Source organism: Choristoneura fumiferana, chromosome 15, assembly GCF_025370935.1.
Source record: "Choristoneura fumiferana chromosome 15, NRCan_CFum_1, whole genome shotgun sequence".
Taxonomy (NCBI): Eukaryota; Metazoa; Arthropoda; class Insecta; order Lepidoptera; family Tortricidae; genus Choristoneura; species Choristoneura fumiferana.
Window position 1 is genome coordinate 8315083 of NC_133486.1, and position 24691 is coordinate 8339773.

The window sequence follows — 24691 nt, forward strand, 5'->3', positions numbered from 1 at the left end:
CAATGGAAAGTTTCAATGTAGTTACAAAATATGGATTTTTTCCTCACAAGTTTTCCTGACCTCAAGACATTTTGGATGTTTTATGCAGTTTAGGTTTTATAATTTCGTCCTTAGTGTTAATAATTTCTTGACAAACTGATTTCCTGCATGACGGGACAACTTTTTGAGAAATACTCAAATGCGAAAAATTAATCCAATAGTAGCGAACTACAGCGGATAACCCTTTCTTAGAAAGCGTAGAACAGAAAAGTTAGAGATTTTAAGTTCCTCTTCATGCCACGGAACGAATGATTTTCTTTTGTTTTATTTCATATGGAATGTTCAAAACAGATTATTAAGGGTTTGAATGTGGTATTAACGCCAGCGCATTTCACCTTACTAAAAGTAGGTAAGTACTCGTGTGCGAGGAAAACAAGGAAAAAAACAAGGATAAAAGTAATTAATTGGCTTTGCTTCACGAAATCACCCATAGCTAATGAAAGAGTTGAAAAAAAACCAGTGCTATTTTAAAGAAAAAGACCATAGGGAACTTAATGTTTTAAACTAACGTGATTTTCACTCATAGTGAAAATACCACCAACGGGACTTATCAGGCTAACACACACATAACATGTCAGAGTCCTACATGGTACTGCTCAGGAACTGTATAGAAGGGAGTAACTTTTTTTATCGAGGACAGCACTATCTACGGATTGATGGCGTTGCTATGGGTATTGGGTAGTCCCGCGGCTCTTGTGATGGCCAATATCTGAATTAAACATTTTGAGACGTTATAGATCTACGAGTACAAGCGTGGAAAGTTACTACTCGTGACCACGGCCACTGCAATGTTGCCGAAACGTCGAAGTAAATATACTCGTGTGTTAGAAGTCCCGTTGGTAGTATTTTGACCATGGGCAACTATGTATGTAAAGTGGACCAAAAACCAACTGAGATGAGAGTTGGCATAAGATAGGTCTTTATATGTACTTCTACTTCATTTCATTCTATGCGCGCCAAGTTTAATTCTTCCACTGCAAAACTGAGGTATTCATTCATATTTTAGTCAGAGTAAATATGAAAGAAAGAAGAAACTGTGTTTTACCTGGAGAATACCCGCAGAACACTTTATTATTTTATATCGTTAACATTATGGATGAATATCATAACTTGATAATTATAAAATTGTTCAAAAAAGTGCTTAATTGGCTACGAAGATATTTTTATTTGGAAGCCGTGGTGGCAAATCCAAAGTGGCAAGTCGTGGGTTCAAACCCCGGCTCGAACCTCTGAGTTTTTCGAAATCTATGTGCAAAATTACATTTTAAATTTACCACGAGCTTTACAGTGAAAGAAAACATCGTTAGGAAACCTGCACAACCTGCAAAGCAATACAATAGTGTGTGTGAATTTCCCAATCCGCACTGGGCGTGCGTGGGAACTGCGGCCCAAGCCCTCTCATTCTGAGGAGAGGCCTGCGCCCAGCAGTGGGATATATATAGGCTGGAATGATGATGATGAAATTTTCATTTTACTCACCTCGGTCATCCTCGGTACCCGAGTAAATCTGTCTTAACTACCCTCCATTTTAAAGCATTTGTAAGGTGAACTGACCAGGTAAAACAGTTTCTCGTAGATCGCACTTACACTGACTATAAAATAATATAGGTGTAATAAGTATCTCAGTTATGCAATCGAATTCAACTTTGTGCCCATAATAATGAAATTAAGCTGCTTATCTAAAGTAGACCTTTTTGATGACCTAACTCCAAACTTCATCCGTTTTTATAGATAAGTATGATATTTAATTTTTTTTAACAACACTCATACGAACTTTTTCGACAATCACATTTTTTAAAATATTTATTGTAAGTACGTTAACCACTTTTCAAGGAACTCAATAATACAGGTATACATGCATATGCAACTGGGCCGAAATATCGAGCTATCCTAAAATCAAGGCACGCGGAACAAAACCCGAATTCAAATCTTAAAAATAATATCCCAAGATTGGAAAAAAAGATATAAAATAAAAACTTTTTAAAAAAAAGAAACGCCGAAAAAACTGAAAAGCAAAAAATAATAAAGTTAAATACTTAGGTATACGTAAGTAAAGTATACCTAGGTACCAGTTTGAAGTCGCGTGCCTCAGCACTAGTCGGGAGGAGTGGACTTATAGACGTCTACCTGATGGGCTTCTATCACTCCTCCTGGCTCGTGCTGAGGCCCCGACTTCAAACTGGTACGTAGGTATACTTTACTTACATATACCTAAGTATTTAACTTTATTTCACTGTCAGATCAGTACAATGTTAGAACTCTTAGAACAGTCACAAAAATATCTAACACGCCCTTCTGAACCTAGAAATAGAGTCGTATCAGATATTTAAGCACGCTTGTTGTGTCAGATATTGATGCTGGTGACTGTACAATGAAAATTATACCTTATGGAAAAAGCTAGTTACGCGGTATTGCAGTATCACGAACGATTAGTGACTTTTTGCAGTAAACCAACGATATCGTCCCGCCCAGATGCAGTGGCACAGATTTGACTATGGATTTTATAAATAAAACATAAAGTAATTTATTACCACATTGAAAAAAAAAATACAATTAACATAACAGAAACACAACAAATACTTAAAAAGTAAATTTAGAATTACATAATATTCAAAAAGGAAAAACGAAAAAAAAAACATACAAAAAAAAAACAACAAACTCGTTACAGATATGTTGCAATAGGCTCAATCTCACCATTTACATCACAGCAAAATAAAGCGTTTCCGTTGGTTTCCGTTTTGATATAAATTATATTATATTTTATGTTCTAACGGTAGAATACTTATATGTCAATGGTTTCCGTGCATATTTTTAAGCACCTTAGACATCATAGATATTCATGACGGCGGTGACAGTTAGGCTGACGAGCGGTTTACGTGGACAAATAGGCCTTACAGATATTATAATGAATAATGTGGAAGTCGGATCTCAATTAGAATACGACGGCCCCTGAAGTGTCAATCAATTATTATGTTTATTTTATTTATTAATAAAGCACATTGAACCTTATGGTACAAAACCAAAACACTCGCACTTTAATTAAAAACACTTATAAAAAGTAAAATACATTAATTGACGAAACAAAATGTCAAACGCAGCAATTCAGAATAATAATAAATTAATAATACAAAGCGATGTCAAAGGATATTTAAATAAATGGTATAAAACAAAAATGTTAAATGCTCGTCATTTTTATACCGTTTAGAATCTTAATGTTTTAGTTTTTATTTTATCCTTAATTATTGTTATTATTTTTAAATTTAATTCTAATTTGACATTGTAATTCTATTTTTAACTGTCATTTTATTGTAATTTGCTACTATCATATATTATTATTTTTTGTATACAATTTGACTATCCTTTTGTGAATTTCTTATAATTACCTTAATGTATAATGCATTTTTTCATAAGGAAATAAATGAATCTTAATCTAATCTATTATTTAGTGTCAGTTGACAAAACATCTGTACAATAGGTACTAAAGCTAATTTAGAGGGCACCATAATTATGAACTAGATTTGAGGACTAACAGATTGTGGCGATCAGGGACCACGCAGGCAGGGTATCCCACTCCTTAGCTGTCCGGATTACCTATAAAGGACGAGCGAAAATGATTTGTGCGAATTTTAGAAACACTGACAACATAAGGGCGAAGCCCCCGCCTACTTCTGGTGAAAGAAAGGAGCTGGTGGCATAAGAACGTGTAGTTACGACGCACATTCCCCGAAATGTAATCTGTATATATTGAGATTTTCATTCCTTTTTATTTTAGCTTGGGAATTTCGCAAACGAACAAGAGACGAAGCCGAACTAAAGAAGGCACTAGACGATATTAATTTAATAGGCAATCCGGATTGTCCAGAGATGTGTCTATCTGGTATCAAAATGGGTCTTGAGGAGAGTCTACCCGGCTCGTTTCTTTACGTGTTCACCGACGCTTCAGCTAAAGACTACGAAAAATTTGAAGAAATCAAATCTCTAAGTCAAGAGAAGCAAATTCAGGTCCGTAACAATTTAATTTAAATTAAATCAAATTAAAGCCCATCTATGTTGGTAGCACGAGTCCTGCTGCTTTACAACAGTTATTTAACATGAAATAGGGTACTAGCTATGCATGTAAACAAAGCCCCAACCACAAATACCTACGACCAGAGATATAAAAGCTTTGTTTTTAAAAATGTTTTTATAATTTTATTTTTTATAGGAGGTAAAGTTGGACATAAATGTGTTTTTAGGTTCTTTTCGTTCTTACCGGAGACTGCGGGGACTTCGGTAGTCCTAAGAGCCAAGTGTATTACAAGATAGCAGCGGCTAGCAATGGACAAGTGTTGACGGTATCCAAAGAGAATGTCGGCGAGGTACTTATATTTGGTATTTATTAAGTAGTAACGATTTATTTTGTTATCCTGTAATAGTGTCTTAATGGCAAAGGCTTCACTCCTGTAAAAGTCCTGTACATCCGACTGGCACTGTCTATGTTTAACTCTAAACAATAGCTTGAAAACGTGTCTAGATCATCCTGCCATCTTTGCCTTGACCTGCCGCGGCGCTGGTCATCATCTTGGGGCATTCACTAAGTGGTACCTAACACGTGCCCGCCTTTGCGGGACCATGCGGTAGAACTGCCCAGCCCAGTCCCATTTGAGCCTGGTGTTGACTTTTCCTACAATTATGATACAAGTTTTGAAGTGCAGTGTTGTACCTAACACTTGTCTTGTAACTCGTGTTTAATAACTGCTGATAGAAATTGTATGATGCACAAGACAAGAATCGTTCAGTTTTGCATAAGACGATTCTTTCCTTTAGGCTAAGTTCAGATGACAAGCGCGTTTACAACTACATACATTTTATACTACATTCATAGGCCGTACACATGCTAACTAGCATTTTAATAACGTTAGCATGTGTACGGGCTGAATAACATGTATGTAGTTGTAAACGCGCGTTATCAAAACGCACGTTAAGCGCTTGTCAGCTGAACGTACCCTTAGAAGAGAATTTTTAAGAATACAATACTTAATTTGAAATTGCTGTATTAGGTAATTTATATAACCTTAATTATCTATTATTCGTTATCATCTTTTATTTCTTGCAGGTCCTTGACTACGTAAAAGAGACTATAAAAGGTGACGGGACAGTTTTAACGTCCACAATGGTGCACCCTACCGTTGGGTCTGAGTCGTACGTAAATGTAAGTATTATGAACGATTTTTAAAAAAAACGACGTTTTATTTTCGTCTGTATATATGTTCACCTATAACTTTGACAATTGGGTAGGTGATACAATCCTACAAAAAAGATGCGAAACGTTATACTTATGATTGCGTATTTAATTTATACGTGTGTGTTTTTTGACAAGTTTACGCTAAAACGGCAGAATGGATTATAAGTACAAAAAAAATTTGGGTATACATATAGATAGTGGGACGGCTAATCTGATTACACATAGGCTATTTGTTATCCCGATATTCCACCGGGATCGAGATAAAATTCCAAAATTTATCTAGCTAAGCTCTAGAGAGATGTGGCACGGGTGGTTTTAATGCAACGTTAATGTCGAACATAATGTGTCTATACCGTGTGTGGCCTGTAACACGGGCAAATAATTAAAACGTAGATCGTACTCGTCAAACTGAACAACATTAGTTCAGCGACTTTTAAAAATAATTAGTTTTTTCATTTTTATTACACTTTAAAGTTTATATGAAGAAGCAATGTAAGGCAAAATGTTTGATATTTTGTAGTGTGACAGGCGACGTCAGTTGGGTTCTAGGATGGTGTACATTGAATTTACGATTAATTTTGTTAGAAAAAAATCAAAATGTAAGTTTTGATTTTAATTAAGTGAGACCATGATGATCCGATTACCGGTGATCTATAGAGCCTCTATTTTTAATATTATCCCCGGTTCTGGGCCACACAATGTATTGATCCTGAAATTTCAATCCAAACACCAAATCTCATGGTTTACGCTAGCGAAACTGCTGCGGGTAAAAGCTAGTTGACTAATAATTTCATGAAGTTATTATTTATAATTTCATAAAGATTTTCTGAGATAAGCCTAACTGGGGTAGGCCTTACTACCTACTCTACCTAGAGAACCCCTATTAACCCTTTATAGATTTGAAATTTTTGATTTTCCAGTTTGACATTGATGACAAAATCGAGTACGCCTTGGTGTCTACTTCAGGATCCGACGTTACACTTAAAGTTTCTAAGGACGGCATAGAGCTGCCTGGCAAACAAGTGACATGGACTAAAAATGTCAAGGTGTGTGATACCACGTAATCGTCAACAAAGGCTCTTCATACCTTCATACCTGCTGAGCTGGCAACGTTGCATTTTTGTTAGTTTTTCTCGATTATTCCATAAAAAAATAATGAAAATTAAAAATGTGGTCTGATAGAACTGTTCTTAATATACTTATAAGTTTGTAATGTGGGGCGTTGGGAGACGTGTAAAACTACAGAGCTCTGAGTAAATACTGAGTTTATTGTACAACCTTAAGACTATTTATATGACACATAATGGGAGAGTGTGTGTGAGGCGCACACTACAAAATGTACTGTGTCTACTCCAATAATTATTCGTGATAGACTTTTATAAGTATTCTTTATAAACGAACAAATGTTTAATAACGGATTTTAAAGAAAATAAAAGTCTATCACGCATAATTATTGCAGTAGACACATTAACTTATATTTCAAGAACAGTTTTATCAGACCACATTTTTAATTTTCATTAAATTTTTATGGAATAATCGAGAAAAACTAACAAAAATGCACAAACCGAGCTTTTTAGCGCATATTGCATTCATTTAATCCCTTGGTGTATATTGAATTGCTTGTGAAGCTTTAGTTTTGAAACTCATTAAGTATTTAAGATAATTGAGGATTTAGGTACTCTATAAATCATACACTGTAGGAGCACTATTATCTACTTGTAGTTTGTTTGATAGAGAAAAATCCAAAAACTCTAAAAAATAAAATAAACCCTTAGTAGGTAGGTACGGCGTAAAAACCTTCGCTACAGGTGAGTTTTGGAAAAACTAGATATTTTCTATCACGTATACTTACTTAGGTATAGATAGTGGGACATATAAGGGTATATGTAAGGTCTAATGTGAAGCCGTGGTGGCCTAGTGGTTTGACCTAGGGTCCTAGAGGGTCGCGGTTTCGAATCCCGGCTCGCACCTCTTGAGTTTTTCGAAATTCATGTGCGGAATTACATTTCTAATTTACCACGAGCTTTGCGGTGAAGGAAAACATCGTGAGGAAACCTGCACAAACTTGCGAAGTGATTCAATGGTGCGTGCGAAGTTCCCAATCCGCATTGGGCCCGCGTGGGAACTATGGCCCAAGCCCTCTTGTTCTTAGAGGAGGCCTGTGCCCAGCAATGGGACGTATATAGGCTGGGATGATGATACTTACATAGGTATGTATGAGTGAGAATCACGAAAGTTTAAAACATTATACTGACTTAGGTACACGTTACATTCTTAAAATATGTTTTTTGTTTGAGTAATACGAAGAAAATAAATACTTGAAAAACACGCGCATTCTGAGCAACCGATCTTGACCCACCGCGCATGGCTCCTCCTTCACTTCCTTCCCCCTTCCATGTTAATTAGAGCTAAAAACTCGGTAGCCCTTTAAAGTGAGTTATAAAACAGACGTATGTATTAATCACTTTAGGCCCTGTAAATTACATTAATTTCAAATAGTACTGATTTACAAAAAGGTAACATGTACCTTACTACTTCTAACTTACCTTACCATATTAAGGTAGTAAATATATCCGTATATTTTTATTCAAACTCGTTAAGCAAGAAGTGTCCATCTATAGCTTGTAACTAAAGTTTTTTTTTTTTTTTTTTTATTCGACTGGAACGCAAACGAGCAAGTGGGTCTCCTAAAGTATACCTAAAATTTAAACCGCAACAAACGTCTTTCAAGAATTTAAGTAATGTTGAAATGTCAGTTATTACGCAACGGTGCCATGCTATTGAGAGCAGATAGATTGAGGTTCACGTCTAATAAACCACTCTACCTACTCTAAAGTCTCTTGATTTGATTTACCTATTCTCTGGTTATTTTTGATTTCAGGTGTTGAAGCTCGTTGGTATAACTCCCGGATCGTATCGAGCCGCGGTGCGCGGCAGTTCTGAAGTCAATGTCATGGTATTCGGAAGGACTGACTTCAATTTCAAATTCGGTTTCTCTAACAATGAACAAAATTCGTTAAAGTACACCGAGACACAACCGATTACAGGTATGTAAACTTATTGCGTATTATCATGGAATTATAATTGCGATTTTTTGATCTTGTTTAGGTCCGAAACGATCGCGTACACCATTCCATAGAGCTAAACGTAGCTTGCTCTATTATCTTTCGGTGTGGAAGGTAAGATAGCGGCACATCTCTGGCCATTAAAAAAAGTAATATTCTCAATGTTGTTTGTTGCGTTTCAGGATCCGAAACTCATCTTATTATTTCCGTAAAAGACGATGAGCACTCAGTAAATATTAAAAATGTGGAAATATTGGACATGAGCGAGATGGTCATAAGACGCCTTAATTTGATTAACGTGGGAAGTAACGTATTCAGAACAGACAAGTTCCTACCACCTGGCGTGATGTTTAAAATTGCGGTATGCATACCTAATACGAGTATATTATCTCTCTTCTCATCTCGAAAGAGAACTGAATGTCCTCAGATCACTTTTAAACGGATTCAAGTTGGAGTTCTGCAATGTTTGCATGATGATTTGGTATTTTGATACAGTAGCCGTGATGATATCATGCGTTATTCAATAACAGTTATTGCAACGGCAAAGTAAGACTGGTAAAAATACGCCACGTCGTGCGCATACAGTTTTAAATGGGCGTACCAATAAGTATGTTGTCTGCAAAATCTTGGTAAAATAGTATCATAACGGCTACATTAACAAACTGGAAGTGGTTGTGCCGGCTCGCCGAGCACGCCCTCCAAAGGCAGGGTGATGCTGTAACGGTGTATAACACCAACAACACAATCATCGTCAAAAAAACATTAACAAAAAGACCAAAACATTATAAAGTCCAGGTTTTAGAAGGACCATCTTTGTAGAAAGCCGAATTACTTATATAGAAGCAACACGACTGGTTCCGGAAAAGACCACAGTGGTGATAAATCACATTTTGAATAAAAAGACAAGAAAGCAATTTTATTCATTACTGAATTTATTTCTTAAACAAGTACAGTTTTTACCCGACTGCGAAGAAGGAGGGTCATGTGTTTGACGCGTACATACTGTATGTCTATTCCTATGTCCTCTTGTAACTACTCAACGGCTGACCCGATTTTGATAAATGGTACGTCATTAGATTCGTCTCAATGACGCGAGTGACACTGGGTATATGAAATTATTGAAAAATCAAAATGGCGGATTTTGGGCGCCAAATGTAAGTTTTCAAAAAATGACTTTTATTCAAACCTATCTAGTGGGGTATCAAATGAAAGCTAACAATTAGCCCATTCTAATGGGTTATAATCGTTTTATCTACCATTTTCACAAACCTATTAAAAAAGTGTGAAATAAAACAATAAATAAAAAAAATAAAAAAACCCGACTGCCTTAAAAATACTAAAAAGAAGAACACAAGTCTAGCGGGCTAGAACTTTGTTAAGTAGCTAACTAGTATTTTTAAGGCAGTCGGGTTTTTTTATTTTTTTATTTTTTATTTATGGTTTTATTTGCATATTGTTTATTCATAACACAAAAACGCAGAAAAACAGTTGGAACTAACCAAAGATCCTACTTCCTGCTTAATATTAATGTAAAAGTTTCTGGAGATGTTTGTATGTTTGTTAATTACGTACTAAACCACTGTACCGATTTAGATGTAGGTTATTCGGTATATATGTAGATAGTTTGCGCCCCCAGAAAGGACATAGGATAGTTTTTATACCGGAAAATTGCATAGTTCCCGCGGGATAGAGATAGACGAATACTACGCGGACTGAGTCGCGGGCAACGGCTAGTTTAGTAATAAACGTTAACTTATAACTCATACGTTACCTACTTATTCTGCCATAAGAAAGGTTTCCGTTAGGTAGGTACGACGATGAGCGAAGTAAGGAGGAGTGGTTAGGAAGAACGAATGCAAGCGTGCCACGGCAGCGACCAGCGAAGCGCTCTGATTGACTAGATAATTGAAAGGATGATAACTAAGTTTGTTGGAAGGAAGCGGTGAAAGTGATTGTGATTCTGAGTCCGTATTGTCTAACGCACGCGCACTCGCTATTATGTCATTCTATCCTCAGCCTACACCACGTGACAGAAAGAAGTGGTGAAACGATTGCGATTCCAAATACGTTAAACTCAGAGGTCATTTTTAATACGTAGTCATTAACATTTGTCTTTACGATAACCAGTCGATTTGCTAACAAGTTATTCGGATTTACACGCTTTCTATAGGAAGACGGAGGTGTTCCTTACGAGATCAGGGCCTGGGAAAATAAATTCGTTGTAATACTAGCCGATCTTAACTTTTTTCTGATGTAATAAAAGCTTTTCAATTTCAGTAAAGATTTAGCGTTAGCGTGCGTGGTTCTGTAACAATAGCCAATGTGAAGCTACCTGCCTAATCACTATGGTTAAGAATCTGGTTTGACATAATTGTAGTAACTTGGTGCAACTCAGCCTAAGCTTAACTCTATATTTATACCAACCGAAAGCGGAGGGTTTTTAATGACTCGAGTCATCACATTGCGAGGAATAAAATGCAAAAAATAAAATGAAGTGTTTAAACACTTCACAGCTCGGCAAGAGAAAGACGCTAAGAAAACAACTAAATAAAATAATGTTTAAACCCGCCAATACAGGGGGCTTCTACAAAATTCAAAATCGCAGTTCGTATCGTTCCTTTCTCTCTTGTATTAAATATATAACCGTCAGCAATACGATACGTAATAGCCCCCTGATTGTCACTTTTTTCGAGTCGTCTATCATAGATTTTCCTATCCTCACTCGGAACAGCTTTAGTGGCAACAGCTCAGCGGAGCGAGAGTGAAATGCAGTGTTTAATGACAAGCACATTCTTCGCAACGCTTCCATGTATGTCTCATCAGGAAACGCAAACGCATTATTGTTCCAGAGTTCGTGTGATGTTTAATCAACAAGCAATTTTTCAGGTGACTGCTACGGCTCGCAGCACAGGAAATCCTATCAGGCGTATCGCTAACACACCGGTGGAGCCAATAAAGTCTGTTATAGTAGGTGAGTCTTAATTATAGTTATTCGTTTTGACAAAAATAATTGTTACGATTGCGGTAACCCAGCAATTAATATTTATTAATAATGGTTGATAAAAAATGTAACTAGGTTAGAAGAAATTTTACGTTTCTTGTTCCACCATCTTCTAATACAGCTTTTAATCAATGAGTAACTTATGTAGGTACATAATTATCATCATACAAGTGAACTATTATTCATTTACTAATCTTTTTTCTGTTTCAGTGGCACCTGAAATAACGGACACTGAAAAATATTTCGAAGCAATGGAAGATTCTGAAGTTAATATTCACTGCAGGTAATTAAATAAATAGGCACAGCAAGTTACCAGAGTAACGAGTAACGAGAACGAAAACGAGCGAGCGAGTGAGCGACTTACTATCTGGCTATATTAACTTGGTCTACATACGACAAATTTAGTAGGTATCTCAAAGACACCAGCAGTTGCTCTGCAAACATTCAGAGAGCCCCACAAAAACGTACACCACCGAGTCATCAAATCCGTCATTTTTATAGTTCTTCAATTCATTTTTGCTGCTTAGTTCCCATAACACAAGCTTTGCTAAGCTTACTTTGGGACTAGGTCAATTGGTGTGAATTGTCCCGTGATATTTATTTATTTTATTTATTTATTTATTGCCTTTTTTATTCTTATTCAGGATCCGAAAAGGCAAACCCAAGCCACATGTAACGTGGTACTTCAAACAGCGAGGTGCAAACCAGTTCAAGTTGTTGCCAGACAAAACGGACGACGTTTTGTTCATGGGCAACATTTCAACAGACGACATCGGAGAGTACCAGTGTGTGGCGAAGAATAGTGCTGGTCAAGCTAGTCACATCGTCCAGCTCGAAGTTTTTGGTAAGATGGGGCTTCAACAAATCCTATAAGAAAATTACAGAGTATCTAACGCCTAGTAAACTCCACCACATTCAAGGAGCATCTAGTGGGTACACCTTCAAGCACAAGCTGAAGGAATACTTATTGACGCTCCAAAAATCCCATCATTAAACCAGCACTTTGTGTACGCCAGCCTAATGTTTTTGTGCAACTTATTTTGTCCCTTGTCTTTACTTATGGTTTATTGTAATTTATTTATTTAGATAGTTTGTAGTTAAGTTTTATTTATTGTTTACCTACAATTAAATCTAGGTACTTATTTTTATTTCTTAATTTTATTTACATATAGATAAGTTAAGTATATTCATGTGAGTAAGTGAATCACAGACCGTTCTGACAGAATATCAGCGCTGCAGGCGTCTAACGCCTCAGCATAAAGCTGAGTCAGCAGCCGTTACACTTTTGCGGGGACATCCAAAATCGTGTATTTTCATTTTTGTATTTATTTTTTGTTTTTGCTTTTGTGTGTTGTTTTTTTTTGTTTTAAATTTGTTGTATTTGTTTGTCTTTGTCTTGTTTTTTTTTCTTTTCACATATTAAAAACGCCTACTCGTATCAGGGTCTACCTGAATTAGAGCCTCCAACGACATTAGAGATCCTATCCTATAGCCGAGTTTAGACTTGCAAGAAAAATCGTGCAAGTTGCATTACATTGCAGCGCTCGATTGACCACTACAAACTCGTTGGCTTTACGCAATTTGCAGGATTTAATGTAACTTGCACGATTTTTCTTGCAAGTCTAAACTCGGCTTATGATCCGAATTCCTACGATTGATATCTAATTAGTTCTTTTTATAGGGCATTATATTATGATTGTTTTTTTTATGTCGCCAGTGCTGCTGCACTGTAGCGTAGTGGAAAAAAGCAACCTGAGATATGTGTGCATAGGAGAAATTCGTATCTGTACTCCTGTCCAGTGGTGGTGTAGGGGTATGGCACGCAGCACGGATTGCTGAGGACCTGGGTTCGATACCCAGCGCTGGTCTCTTTTTCTGGATTTTCTGTGCATCCATGTCTCAATTTATATTTTTGATAGGGCAATTATATTATGTTAATTTTAATAAGTTGCGGATTTCTGAGTTAAAAGTAAAAACCGCCAAAAATATTATTTTTCGTCATTTTGTTTATATTAGTTTTGGGTCAAGGAGTAGGTCTTCTGTACATGTACTACCTGTTATTTTTTTTATCTTAAAAACGCAGCGCACCTTAAGTATAAATAGTTTTATTGAATTTTCAGGGAAGCCTAAATTCGAGGATGCGCCTGCCACGATTAAGGCAAAAGAAAATGTACCAGTGACCTTAAAGTGCAAGTAAGGAATAAAATAAATAAAAGTTTACTTATACATATACATACCTAAGTTAAAAACAACAAATAACCTTTATTGCCTTAAAAATACTTTTAAATAAAAGATAAAAAAACAAGTCTAGTGCTTCTGGAACTTCTAGAAGTTACTCAAAGCTATCGTCGGGACCTACTTAGGGTTTTCGGAACGGTCTAATTTTTAATAGCCGTTATACTTGGTTATTGTCACGCACGTTGTTTTGGCATCCTAACAAATCACCCCGCCAAGCACCAATGTAAATCTCATTAAATTGTAACATTCTTATGGTCATCTCGCATCTGCAGATAGATTCTTTGGTTCACAGGTTTTGATTACTCTGATTACAAATAAAAGTATCGCTCGAGAGTTTTTATTTTATTTTACTTTACATTATTTTTGTATTTTCGTTGTTTTAAGTAATTGGTTTAACTACCTAACTTAAAGAATAGCGAGGCTTCATCAAATTTCCGCACTTCTAAAACTTAAAGAAATTGACGAAAATAAACCATTCCGTCCGGAATTGCAACATAATAGGAAAAAGACATTAACGTTATATTATTCTAACTCGACAATCATCACATCACTTTCCATATTATAATTCAAATATAAAAAATGACACAACATTTTTCATGTCATTTATCAAACCATTGAAAAACATTTACAAATTTGATTATGAATTCTAATATGAAAGTGCAAGTGTGGGTAGTTCGGAGGACTCGCGCTGCTAGCAGACTTGACACCCCACACCACACTTTAGTCTACTCGTGACCACGGCCACCGTAATGTGTTCGAAACATCGAGATAAAATATTACTCGTGTGTTGTCCCGTGATAACGGCTGCCCTACGGAAAAAGAAAGTAACTAACATTTTTGTCAAAACCAGTGTTAGGTATTTGTATTTTTGGCACTTTTAGATGACAACGGATGTTGCTACATTCTTGGAATCAACAAAAGAGCCTTAGTTTTAGAGATAATTTTTCACCAAACAAAGTAACTGCAGGCACTGACTCAAAATATCTACGGAAAAATAAAGTGAAATGCAATTACAAAGCTTAAATGAAGTACGAGGGTCACACTGAATGTTTCGGGAATAGATAAAATTATGCAGTTAAATTGGATGAAAGTATTTTTATTGTTTCTCAAAGTATTCGCCTTTATATTTTATGCACTTTTCCATGCGTTCAAACCAGTCTTTCAAGCACTTATTGAACGCTGAAGTAGGGGTCGTTAAAATGGCCTTTTTAAAGGCCTCCAATGCTTCTTCCGGCGTCTGAAACCGCTGACCACGCAACTTATCCTTGATTTTGGGGAATGTAAAAAAGTCGTTGGGGCTTAAGTCGGGGCTGCATGGAGGGCGGTCCAGGAGTTCGACGTTTTCACCGTTCAGATACTCAGTTGTTTTCCGAGCGGTGTCGGAGCTGGCATTGTCGTGGTGAAGGAAGATGCGGCGCTTAGGGTTATTATTTCGGAGTTCATCAAAGATACTCGGCAAACAAATAGTTGTGTAACAATCGGCATTGACCGTTCTACGATCTTGAAGAGGAATAGTTAGTACCTACATGACCCGATTTGGAGACAAACGTGGCCACGATCTTGGCCGTACTGCGAGAGCGAATATCTTTTGTCGGCAACCAATTCACACGAGTCGCTTTTTGCTCGTGAGATAATAAATGAGGTATCCAGCGGGAAAACAACTTTCGCACGCCGTATTCTTCCCGTAAAATAATTTGTATATAACTCATTCCAATACCCAAGCACTCTTGAATTTCCCGGCATGTCACATGCCGGTCTTCTTTTATCATTTGACGCACAGCATCGATGTTTTCTTGAGTGACGGCCGACCTTAACGCACGTCGTCCGTGAGTGATACTCGGTCGCGCTTAAAATCTGCATACCACCTGTATACTCGTATTATAGTCTTTGAAGGTGCTTCATTACTAAAAACAGCAATCATTTTCGGTCTCTACATTGTTTTTGTGTCTGTCTTTGTGTCACTTTTAAAGTCCGTAATAAATTATAGCTCTTAAGTTTTCACGGGACAATTCTATTTTCATCAGCGACTCGACGACTTCAAAAACCAATTGTAACCGAACCATTACTTTTTTTTCTATGTGGCCAGTGTGTTAAGATACTGAAACTTTAGAGATTATAAAAAGGTAAGTATAATATGTGCCAAAATTAAGTTTCTAAGTTTTGGATTCCCGAAACTTTCCCCTCGTAATTGCATTTCGTTTAAGTACCTACTTTGTTTTTAAGTTGTAATTTGATCCACTTTGTTTTTTGTTTGGTAAATCGATTTTTATTTAAACTCTGATTTAGTTAAAACAAAAGTAAATAGCATTACTTCATTTTTGTATTGTAAAAAAGCGTCAAAGTTACCAATCAATTTATCTACGCAAAAACAAAGTAACTAAATGTTAAGGGAAAAAGAAAGTACTTGAATAACAGTTACTTTCTCATTACAATTTTATTTTAATATACTTCCTTTTTGATCATCATTTACTTTGTTTCTATATTGTTCAACTGCTTCATTTAAAATGTATATTTTATATTGTTACCTATAATAATTTAATATCTTATCACACTAAGCAATCCCCCGGGTCCCCCAAATGACAATCCAAGTGCCCCCTATTCCTATGCTAAGTGAGCCCTATGTTTGCCTATAATTAACCTTGTTACTTATTAAGGGATTTTTAAAAGTAAATCTGAAAGAAGAAGAAGTGTACAAAGAATTTTTAATCTTTAAATTTCTCCGTAACACTTGTAAAAACAACGTAAGTACTTTTACTTCATTATTTAAATTTAAACTTGTGTGAGGAATATGACTATAAGCAATTAAAAAATAAATAAAGTAAAAGTATTTACTTTGTTTTAGACTTGACACATTTATTTAAAAATAATTAATTTACTACGGAAAATCATTTTTTTTGGCATTTAAAAGAGAACTAAAAACAAATTGTCATAAAATTGTTATACAATAAGTAGAGCAAATTATTTGACACATTACTACATTTAAAAAATGGTGGAATAGTTAATAGAACGTTTTAAATTAAGTTTTTTCTGTTTTTTCGTTCTCCTGTAAAATTTACTAAACTGCATGTTACTTTCTTTTACCGTAGAGCAGCCGATAAGTCCTGTTTGTGGTATTTTGACTATGAGTACTACTAAAAATCATGAAAAGAATTCTTATGTAAACTAGTCAAATGAAAATAAGGCCCACTTCAGTTTAATCGGTACCTATAATGAACACATTTGATTGAATGAAAAGTATTTGTGTTGTGTTGTGTTACGAGTAATAAAAACATTAGTCAATGGAAGCTCAGGTGGTCAAATGGTTTGACCAATGGCCTCTCAAGCAGAGGATCGTGGGTTCAAACCCCAGCTCACACCTCTGAGTTTTTAGAAATTCATGTACGGAATTACATTTGAAATTTACCACGAGCATTACGGTGAAGAAAAATATCGATGGTGGAAGTCTCAATTGACGTAAGGGACAAAATGCTACTTTTCAGGAGAGCGAAAAGAAGTTTTTGGTAATTTTCAAACCCTCACAGCATTGTTAATGTTTAACTTAGCAGGACGTTATAATTACGTAAAATCTTGAATTTTCTTGTTTTTCAACGTGAAACTATAGACATTTTCGTAAAAAGCTTAATAAGAAAAATAGCTGTCCCTTACGCCCGTGACATACGGGTGTCATAGCCCCTTACACTCATAAACCGTAAATAAATAAATAATGTAGTAACCGATTTTTGGTCTTATAGGACATCATATATTTTATTTGCTACATATTTGGACGTAAGTTCCAGTAATAAAATTAAAAAAAATAGTGAATTAACTCAAAGAACCACTTTAATTATTTAAAATAACGCGCAAAAGCCATATTTTTTTGCACGTCCCCTTAAAAAATATGTAATTTGTAACATTTTCTTAAGTTTTAGTTTTAGTTTTAGTTTTTGCGAGGCATATTAGGACACCCAAGGATGTCTTTCCCTTCTAAACACCGGGTGTTTATAGGGTTGATTGTAGTTGTGGTAGTTCCTATATCGGACAGACGAAAAGAACAATAGCTGAGAGGGTCAAGGAACACATTGCATCTGTTAAAAATCGCCAGGTAAACAAGTCAGCCATAGCCAAACCACTGGATTGAGCTTCACAATTCCAAAATTCTGTCCACGGAACGTCATTTTTACTAAAGAATGGTACGTGTAACGGTTGAAATAAAAAAGCATAAGAATTTCAACCAGGACGATGGGTATAAGCTTTCATCTTCGTGGAATCCTGTTATTAATAAGTGTCGGCGTCGGGATGAATGTTCGGAGGGACGATCGGACGTTGTTAGTGTTGTGTGTCGGTGTGATAGGGTGACTAATAAGTGACCAAGTGCGGGTAGTTCGTGATACGAGTGCCGGCACTATTAGTGATCAAGTGCGGGTAGTTCGAAGAACTCGCGCTCCTAGGCAGACTTGACACCCCACACTTCAGTCTACTCGTGACCACGGCAACTGTAACGTTGCCGAAACGTCGAGGTAAATATTACTTGTGTAATAATAGCGTGATAAGTCCCGTTTGTGGTATTTTGACTATGAGCGCGAGTCCTTCGAACTACCCGCACTTGATCACTAATAGTACCAGCACTCGTATCACTAACTACCCGCACTTGGTGATTTTTATTTGTGACCCCATCACACCGACTCACAACACTCATCCCGACGTCGACACTTATTAATAACAGGATTCCACGAAGATGAAAGCTTATATCCATTGTCCCGGTTGACATTTTTATGCTTTTTTATTTCAACTGCTTCACGTACCATTCTTTAGTAGAAATGACGTTCCGTGGACAGAATTTTGGGATTGTGAAGCTCAATCCAGTGGTTTGGTCCTGACTCCAACAAATGCTCGGCTATGGCTGACTTGTTTGTTTATAGCTGAGAGGGTCAAGGAAGATATTGCAGCTGTTAAAAATCGCCAAGTAAATAAGTTTTTATCCTGGAAAATAGCATAGTTCCGGCAGGATAGCGATAAACAAACTGATGATGTTGTTGATGACGATGATGATGAACTGATTTTCACTACCACCACTGGCGTACTAACGCTGCTTGCTTGCATTATTGCTTACATGCTTGCTTGCTTGCTTGCATGCTTGCTTGCATGTTTGATTGCATGCTTGCTTGCACTATTTCTTGCACATTTGGGAGTATTCTTGCTTGATTTGTTGTTTGCATGCGTGCTTGCCTTCTGGCTTCACGCTTGCTTGCATGCATGCTTGCACTATTTATGCTTCCTCCAACACACTGCTTGCAGCTGTGAGGGAGTGGGACGCCAGCCCGCTTCATGAGCGCTGGAGGAGATACCATAGACCGGTCATCGCGGGATCGGGGTAGCCCGCGATGTTCATCTAACCCAGGCCGATAAAATTGCATGTTTGTTGATTTGATTGACAAAATTACATGCTCACTTGCAAGCTTGCTTAGGTGGTTGCTTACATGCTTGCTTGCTTGCTTGCTTGCATGCTTGCTTGCATGCTTTCTTGCATGCTTGCTTGCACTATTTCTTGCACATTTGGGAGTATGCTTGCTTGAGTTGTTGTTTCAATCACTACAAGTTCTAAAAACCATCTGTTTTGATGCCTCCTACGACCTAACATTAACAAGGTATTTTAATGAACTAAAAGAAGCAAGCAAGGTATTTTACTTTAAGCGCCCCTTACACCCATAAAGTAACCTCAATTTTTAAAATGTCTGTTTGTTATTGTCCCTTACGACCAACAATTTACTCTAGTTTTAGCTTTTGATGTCCCTTACGCCCATAAGAGTATTCCTTATTTTATAAGTTGCTGTTATTTAATGCCCCTTACGACGTACCAATTACACCTTTTTTTTAAATGTCTGTTTGCTACTGTCCCTTACGAGCGGCAATTTACTCTGGCTCTTGCTTTTTATACCCCTTACGCCCATAAAAGTACTTCTTATTTTATAAATTGCTGTTTTTTAATTAATTATACAGGCCAATTATTATTATATATGCATCATCATCTCGGCCTTTATACGTCCCACTGCTGGGCACAGGCTTCCTTTATTAGGATCTGTTAGAACAACTGTCAGGATAGCTTAAAATAAACAAAGTAGCTAAGAGAAATGTACCTCAACAGCCTTGACTGAAATTCCATTACGGAAATGTTAGCTCGACGTCTAGCCATTAGGGGATCCATCAACTTAATCTTTTTTTTTTGTTTTGCTTTTGGCATCTTATAAAAAAATACGCGCGTTGACAAAGAACAAACGTAGGCAATCAAATACGTCCTCCGTGTTTGACGTGTCTGGCACGACTGACCGAATGTGCAATGCGCAAACGCTCGGCGCGTGGAAGGTAGGTAGACGCGTTAGTATTTTGATGTTAGGTACAAGAAATAGGTACAGGCGGTAAGGTTACGCCCAACAACTTCTTGCTTTTTTATCTTATTCGTTATAAAATGTTGGGGTGTAAAGGGCAATGAAACAATAATTGACCCATACGCCCTTTTATTATATTTGTTGGGTTTTTTTTTAACGACATGAGCCGAGTCGTAAAGGACATATGAGACTGCCACAGCCCCTTACGACCCAAATATTAAAAAAAATAATACATTTACGCCATTTTTCAGCTCAAATATTTTATATCATGTCCCTTAAGCTATTTTATTTTAAAATAATAAATGTTGATAACAGCAAAAGTAAGGGCCGTATCGTAACTTGAATACTACCAATCGACAGAGAAAAAAAAACTCTAATTTTCTATGTTTAAAAGTGATTTTCGGTATTTTGTCCCTTACGCCAATTGAGACTTCCACCATCGATATGTATGTATACAGGGTGGATTTCGACGAGGGACCTTTGCGGAACTGGCAGATAGTTCAACCTTAGCACTATATTTCCCCCATAGAAACTATGGAAATATATGTTACCGTTTTCAAGTTATAGCCTTTTAAACATTCATACCAAAAACTACTTTGTGCCAACCCTAGTGGCTGGGTCAATGTTCTTACTTGTAAACAATCTTTAGACGTCAGGATATTACGTTAATATGTTGCCATTTGCCCATTTTTAGGTCTTCGTGCAACGCTAAAAAAATCGTTGCAGGATTTGCAGAGGTGATTGTCTCTGGAGTATTTATGTAATTTCTTAGTTAATAATTCTAACCACAACAAATAACTCACATGACATGACATGACACTGACATTCACTCGAATGTACTCAATCGTCATAAACAATTAAAGAAGATAGTAACTTCTTTCATCATAAATAAAATGTCTCTGTTTACCTACCTAAACTGATAAAAAGGTTTTAGTTCGTTAACTCGCTTCATCAAATTATTTTCGAATGAATTGAAATTGTTCCCTGGTTGATCAGCAATTCATACAATTGGCTGTCCTTGTTTTTTTTTATTTTATTTTGGTTATCGCCAAAAAATTTAATACTTAACAATATTTGAAGGATATTGCACTAAACTAAACTATCGAAACTCTTTGCATGATTGAAAAATCGATCATAAACATATCATAAATATGATGTTTGAAATGAAATTGACATTTAAAGTTCATTTCATTTGCTTCCTATACATGAAAATGCCTTTGTTAGATGCACGTGGATATTTAATTTGCTCATGTTATACGCGAGCTACAATCATAATGCGGTTGAAGCTTTAGGACGTTACAGGGAAACATATCCACTACCACACCCAACAGGTCGTAGGACAATTTTACGTGCTTGTGATCGTGTCACCAACAATCAGCCCATTCACGCCCATTGTACCAAGAACAGCTCAGAACGATCAACGTGGAGGACCTGTTATTCGTCTTGCGGCTAGACTTGAAGAAAGAATACTGCGGTATTTTGAGCGGAATCCAAGAAAAAGTTCGAGATCAGCTGGTCGACATTTCGAAATAAGTCATACCGTAGTACTAAAAGTTCTTAAACGTGCCCGCCTTCACCCTTACAAAATACATACTCGGGCACGGGCTGCACCGTGTATTATTAGACATGGAGGAACATTTGAACACCGTATGTAAAAATTGTAATAAAGTAATTGATATTCGTATTTTTGCATTTTATTTGATTTATTTGACTTTTATGTGTCATTTTTACATCAGTACGATGACAACAACTCTCGGAAATAAACGTAATATCCCGAGTTTTTCCGACGGCGATTCCTTAATCTAGCCATCTTGCCGTTATGTGCAGATGCAATATAGGGTTATCACCACAGTTAAAAATGAGTGAATTTTGTATTTTTTTTTTTTTACTTTGTTTAAGTTTCTAAACATTATAAATCGACTGTGTATCACTTAAACAATGCAATATCTCCGCAAAGGTCCCTCGTCGAAATCCACCCTGTATATGTATGTATGTAAATACTTTATTGTGCATAAAACACAAAAATAATACAAAAAGAAAACAACAAAACAAAAGAGTACAAAGGCGAACTTATCCCTTAAAGGGATCTTTTCAAGCTAACCTAAACAGGAAAGGAAAACTTAAAGATAGGCGAACAGTAATTTATGCACAGTGAGAAGAAAGGAATAGGTATATAACATATAAATAAAAACACTTAATAAACAACAATTAGTATGACATATACACAAATAAACAAAAATATCGTTAGGAAACCTGCGCAACCTGCGAAGAAATTCAATGGTGTGTGCAAAAAATCCCAATCCGCACTGGGCCCGCGTGGGAAGCACTGCCCAAGCCCTCTCATTCTCGGAGGAGACCTGTGCCCAGCAGTGAGACTTGAGGCTGGAATGATGGTGATGATGAATGTTATAATTGATAAAGAACTATCTATTGCCCGCGTCTTCGTTGGTAGAGAAATTCGTGAGAACTACGCAATCCGAGATGAAAACTACTCTATATCCTTCCCAGGGTCTTAAGCTACCTCCGTACCAAATTTCATTTAAATCGGTCCAGCGGTTTAAACTTTCGCATTTATATTATTTGTGAGGATTATACTTATTAGTATTCTTGGTTTCCCCATGAACTTCGTGGCCCCTGTTCTATTTTTTTTTTAAGAGCTTCCCCGTAAAAGAACGACTCTGCCATATGTACTTTAGTTCAATTCATTCCAGCTCTTGTGACTTGTGACAATTTTGCATGATACTTGTATCTTTTGAAAGCAAATAAAGAAACTGATACTAAAACGGACCATGTATGTACCCGGCGATACAGATTGCACATGTTTTTGGAAAGAGACTCTGCTAATTTCGGCTTCTTAGAGCGTTGTCACACACTACTTACGTGACGTTTGTCAGTCGTGATACAGATGCAATAGAGTACAGACGCAATAAATCAAAAAACCCAACTGCCAAAACTAAAAGGAAGAAAATAAGTCTAGTAATCTAGAACTCTGTTAAGTAGCTAATTTAAAGTTCAACAGTCGGGACCCATTACTAAGAGTTTTTGAGCGTCACGATTAAAATGGGTCCCGACTGTTGAACTTTAAATTAGCTACGTAACAGAGTTCTAGACCACTAGACATATTTTCTTCCTTTTAGTTTTGGCAGTTGGGTTTTTTTATTTTTTTTATTTTATGTTTTATTTTACACTTTTTTGAAATTTATGTAAAGAAGGTAGATTAAAAGTATTATAACCCGTATATATTTAGAATGGGCTAATTGTTAGCTTTCATTTGATACCCATATTGTTACAATACCAAATTTAATTTTTCCCTATTCCTTTATTTACTGTCTTTATTTGCAGTTTATTATTCGAGTAACAGAATAACAACGATCTACTGATTCTTTTAATTAAAGTATTTATATCAAATACATATAGGTACGTGATTTAATGCACAACATTGTCTGAATATATTTTTCTAAATTTAGACTTCGCAAAGGCAATCCACGTCCCAAAATCACGTGGAGTTTCCAGGCTAGTGGTTCAGCCACCTTCACCAAGTTAAGCAATAGCGACGAAGAACTGATTATTCCGGCACTCAAGCTCAAGGACTCGGGAGAGTACAGATGTGTTGCCGAAAACAGAGCAGGACGTGACGAGAGAACTACGCTAGTAACGATAGTGGGTAAGGAAGTTATTTTTATCGTAGCAAAAATCGTAAAAAATAATATGTTTCCAAATATGTTTTAAGGAAATATTTCATTTTGCAGTGTATAAAGCTCTGTTCACTTTCGGTGAATTTCTGTAAAAATTACATAGTGTAACAAAAGATTAAACCCAATTTCGTCATCAATTTATCGTAACCCGTTATTCCGTGTATGGTATGGGTAAGCTACCGTAGTAAAGGGAAAAGTTGCAACGATGACTTTTAGCCTTCTCTCTTTTAGTAAGTGAAATCATTTATAATCACCCTTATTTTTCTAGCGGCTCCTGAAATTGAGAGTAGTACACCGTCCATAATAAGAGTAAAAGAAAATGCTACCATTTCTGTACCTTGCAGGTCAGTGAAATAAATGTTCGTCAAAATTCTGAACATAATCATATAATTGATCCAATTTCGTTATGCATTTGGCTGTGCTCATTTTACAAGCTTTTACTGGTATTTGAATTAATCTCGCGTATTTTACATATTTGTTTGCTTCAAATCTTGCCAGTTAATCTGGATCACTTTTCGTGCTCGGATTAACTTGAAATTTGGTAAACAATATATATTATATAGGTTGGATGACAATGCAGATTCCCTACCTCTGAGTTGTATGGAGAAAGTGATTTACTATCCATAATAAAACTGTTCGTAGTAGGTACTATTATAATAGTACATTGTGTCTTAAGGGCGGTTAATGAGTAATTACGAGTCTATTAGAAGCCCGAAGTCGAAGACTGAGGGCTTTAATGAATCAATGTTCGTAATTATAGTATCGCCCGTGCGACATACAATGTTTTTTATCACATTTGCGAGTATTTTTTTTATTTCTAATAGAAAAAATATAATTCTTCCAAATATTGGAGATACCTTGGGCTGCGCTCTTGGCAGCACCGCCCTCCCCCTCCCCCTCCCGCGGCATGCGCCGCAGCGTGCGTGTGTATGTGGTCGCGCGCAGCAGCATCAGTACGGGCACTGACTCATTTACCGACCTTGGGCTTCATGACAAGCACATTAATTTCAAGGGTTTTATTTGGGGGGTTGCAACCAGGTAGCCTGCATGTTACGACGCTGTTTACG

The 24691-nt window shown here is 36.5% G+C and overlaps 2 protein-coding genes across 4 annotated transcripts in view; one reads left to right on the forward strand and one right to left on the reverse strand.

Annotated features, from left to right (window-relative positions):
* LOC141435601 (hemicentin-1-like) overlaps positions 1 to 1637 on the reverse strand; it is an 85647-nt gene extending 84010 nt beyond the window's left edge. The window contains exon 1 of the mRNA XM_074098331.1: positions 1519 to 1637. The gene's annotated coding sequence lies outside the window, so the exon portion shown is untranslated. The remainder of the gene's footprint in view (positions 1 to 1518) is intronic.
* A 2174-nt stretch (positions 1638 to 3811) lies between these two features.
* Positions 3812 to 24691, forward strand: part of LOC141435599 (hemicentin-1-like) — a gene marked incomplete at its 5' end in the record, with an annotated part of 65399 nt that continues 44519 nt past the window's right edge. For all 3 annotated transcript variants that reach the window (XM_074098326.1, XM_074098323.1, XM_074098324.1), the window contains 12 exon segments: positions 3812 to 4041; positions 4275 to 4397; positions 5135 to 5230; positions 6184 to 6309; positions 8145 to 8310; positions 8511 to 8689; positions 11215 to 11299; positions 11540 to 11612; positions 11974 to 12173; positions 13450 to 13522; positions 23397 to 23593; positions 23893 to 23968. In XM_074098326.1, coding sequence (XP_073954427.1) covers positions 3812 to 4041; positions 4275 to 4397; positions 5135 to 5230; positions 6184 to 6309; positions 8145 to 8310; positions 8511 to 8689; positions 11215 to 11299; positions 11540 to 11612; positions 11974 to 12173; positions 13450 to 13522; positions 23397 to 23593; positions 23893 to 23968 — 1624 coding nt within the window.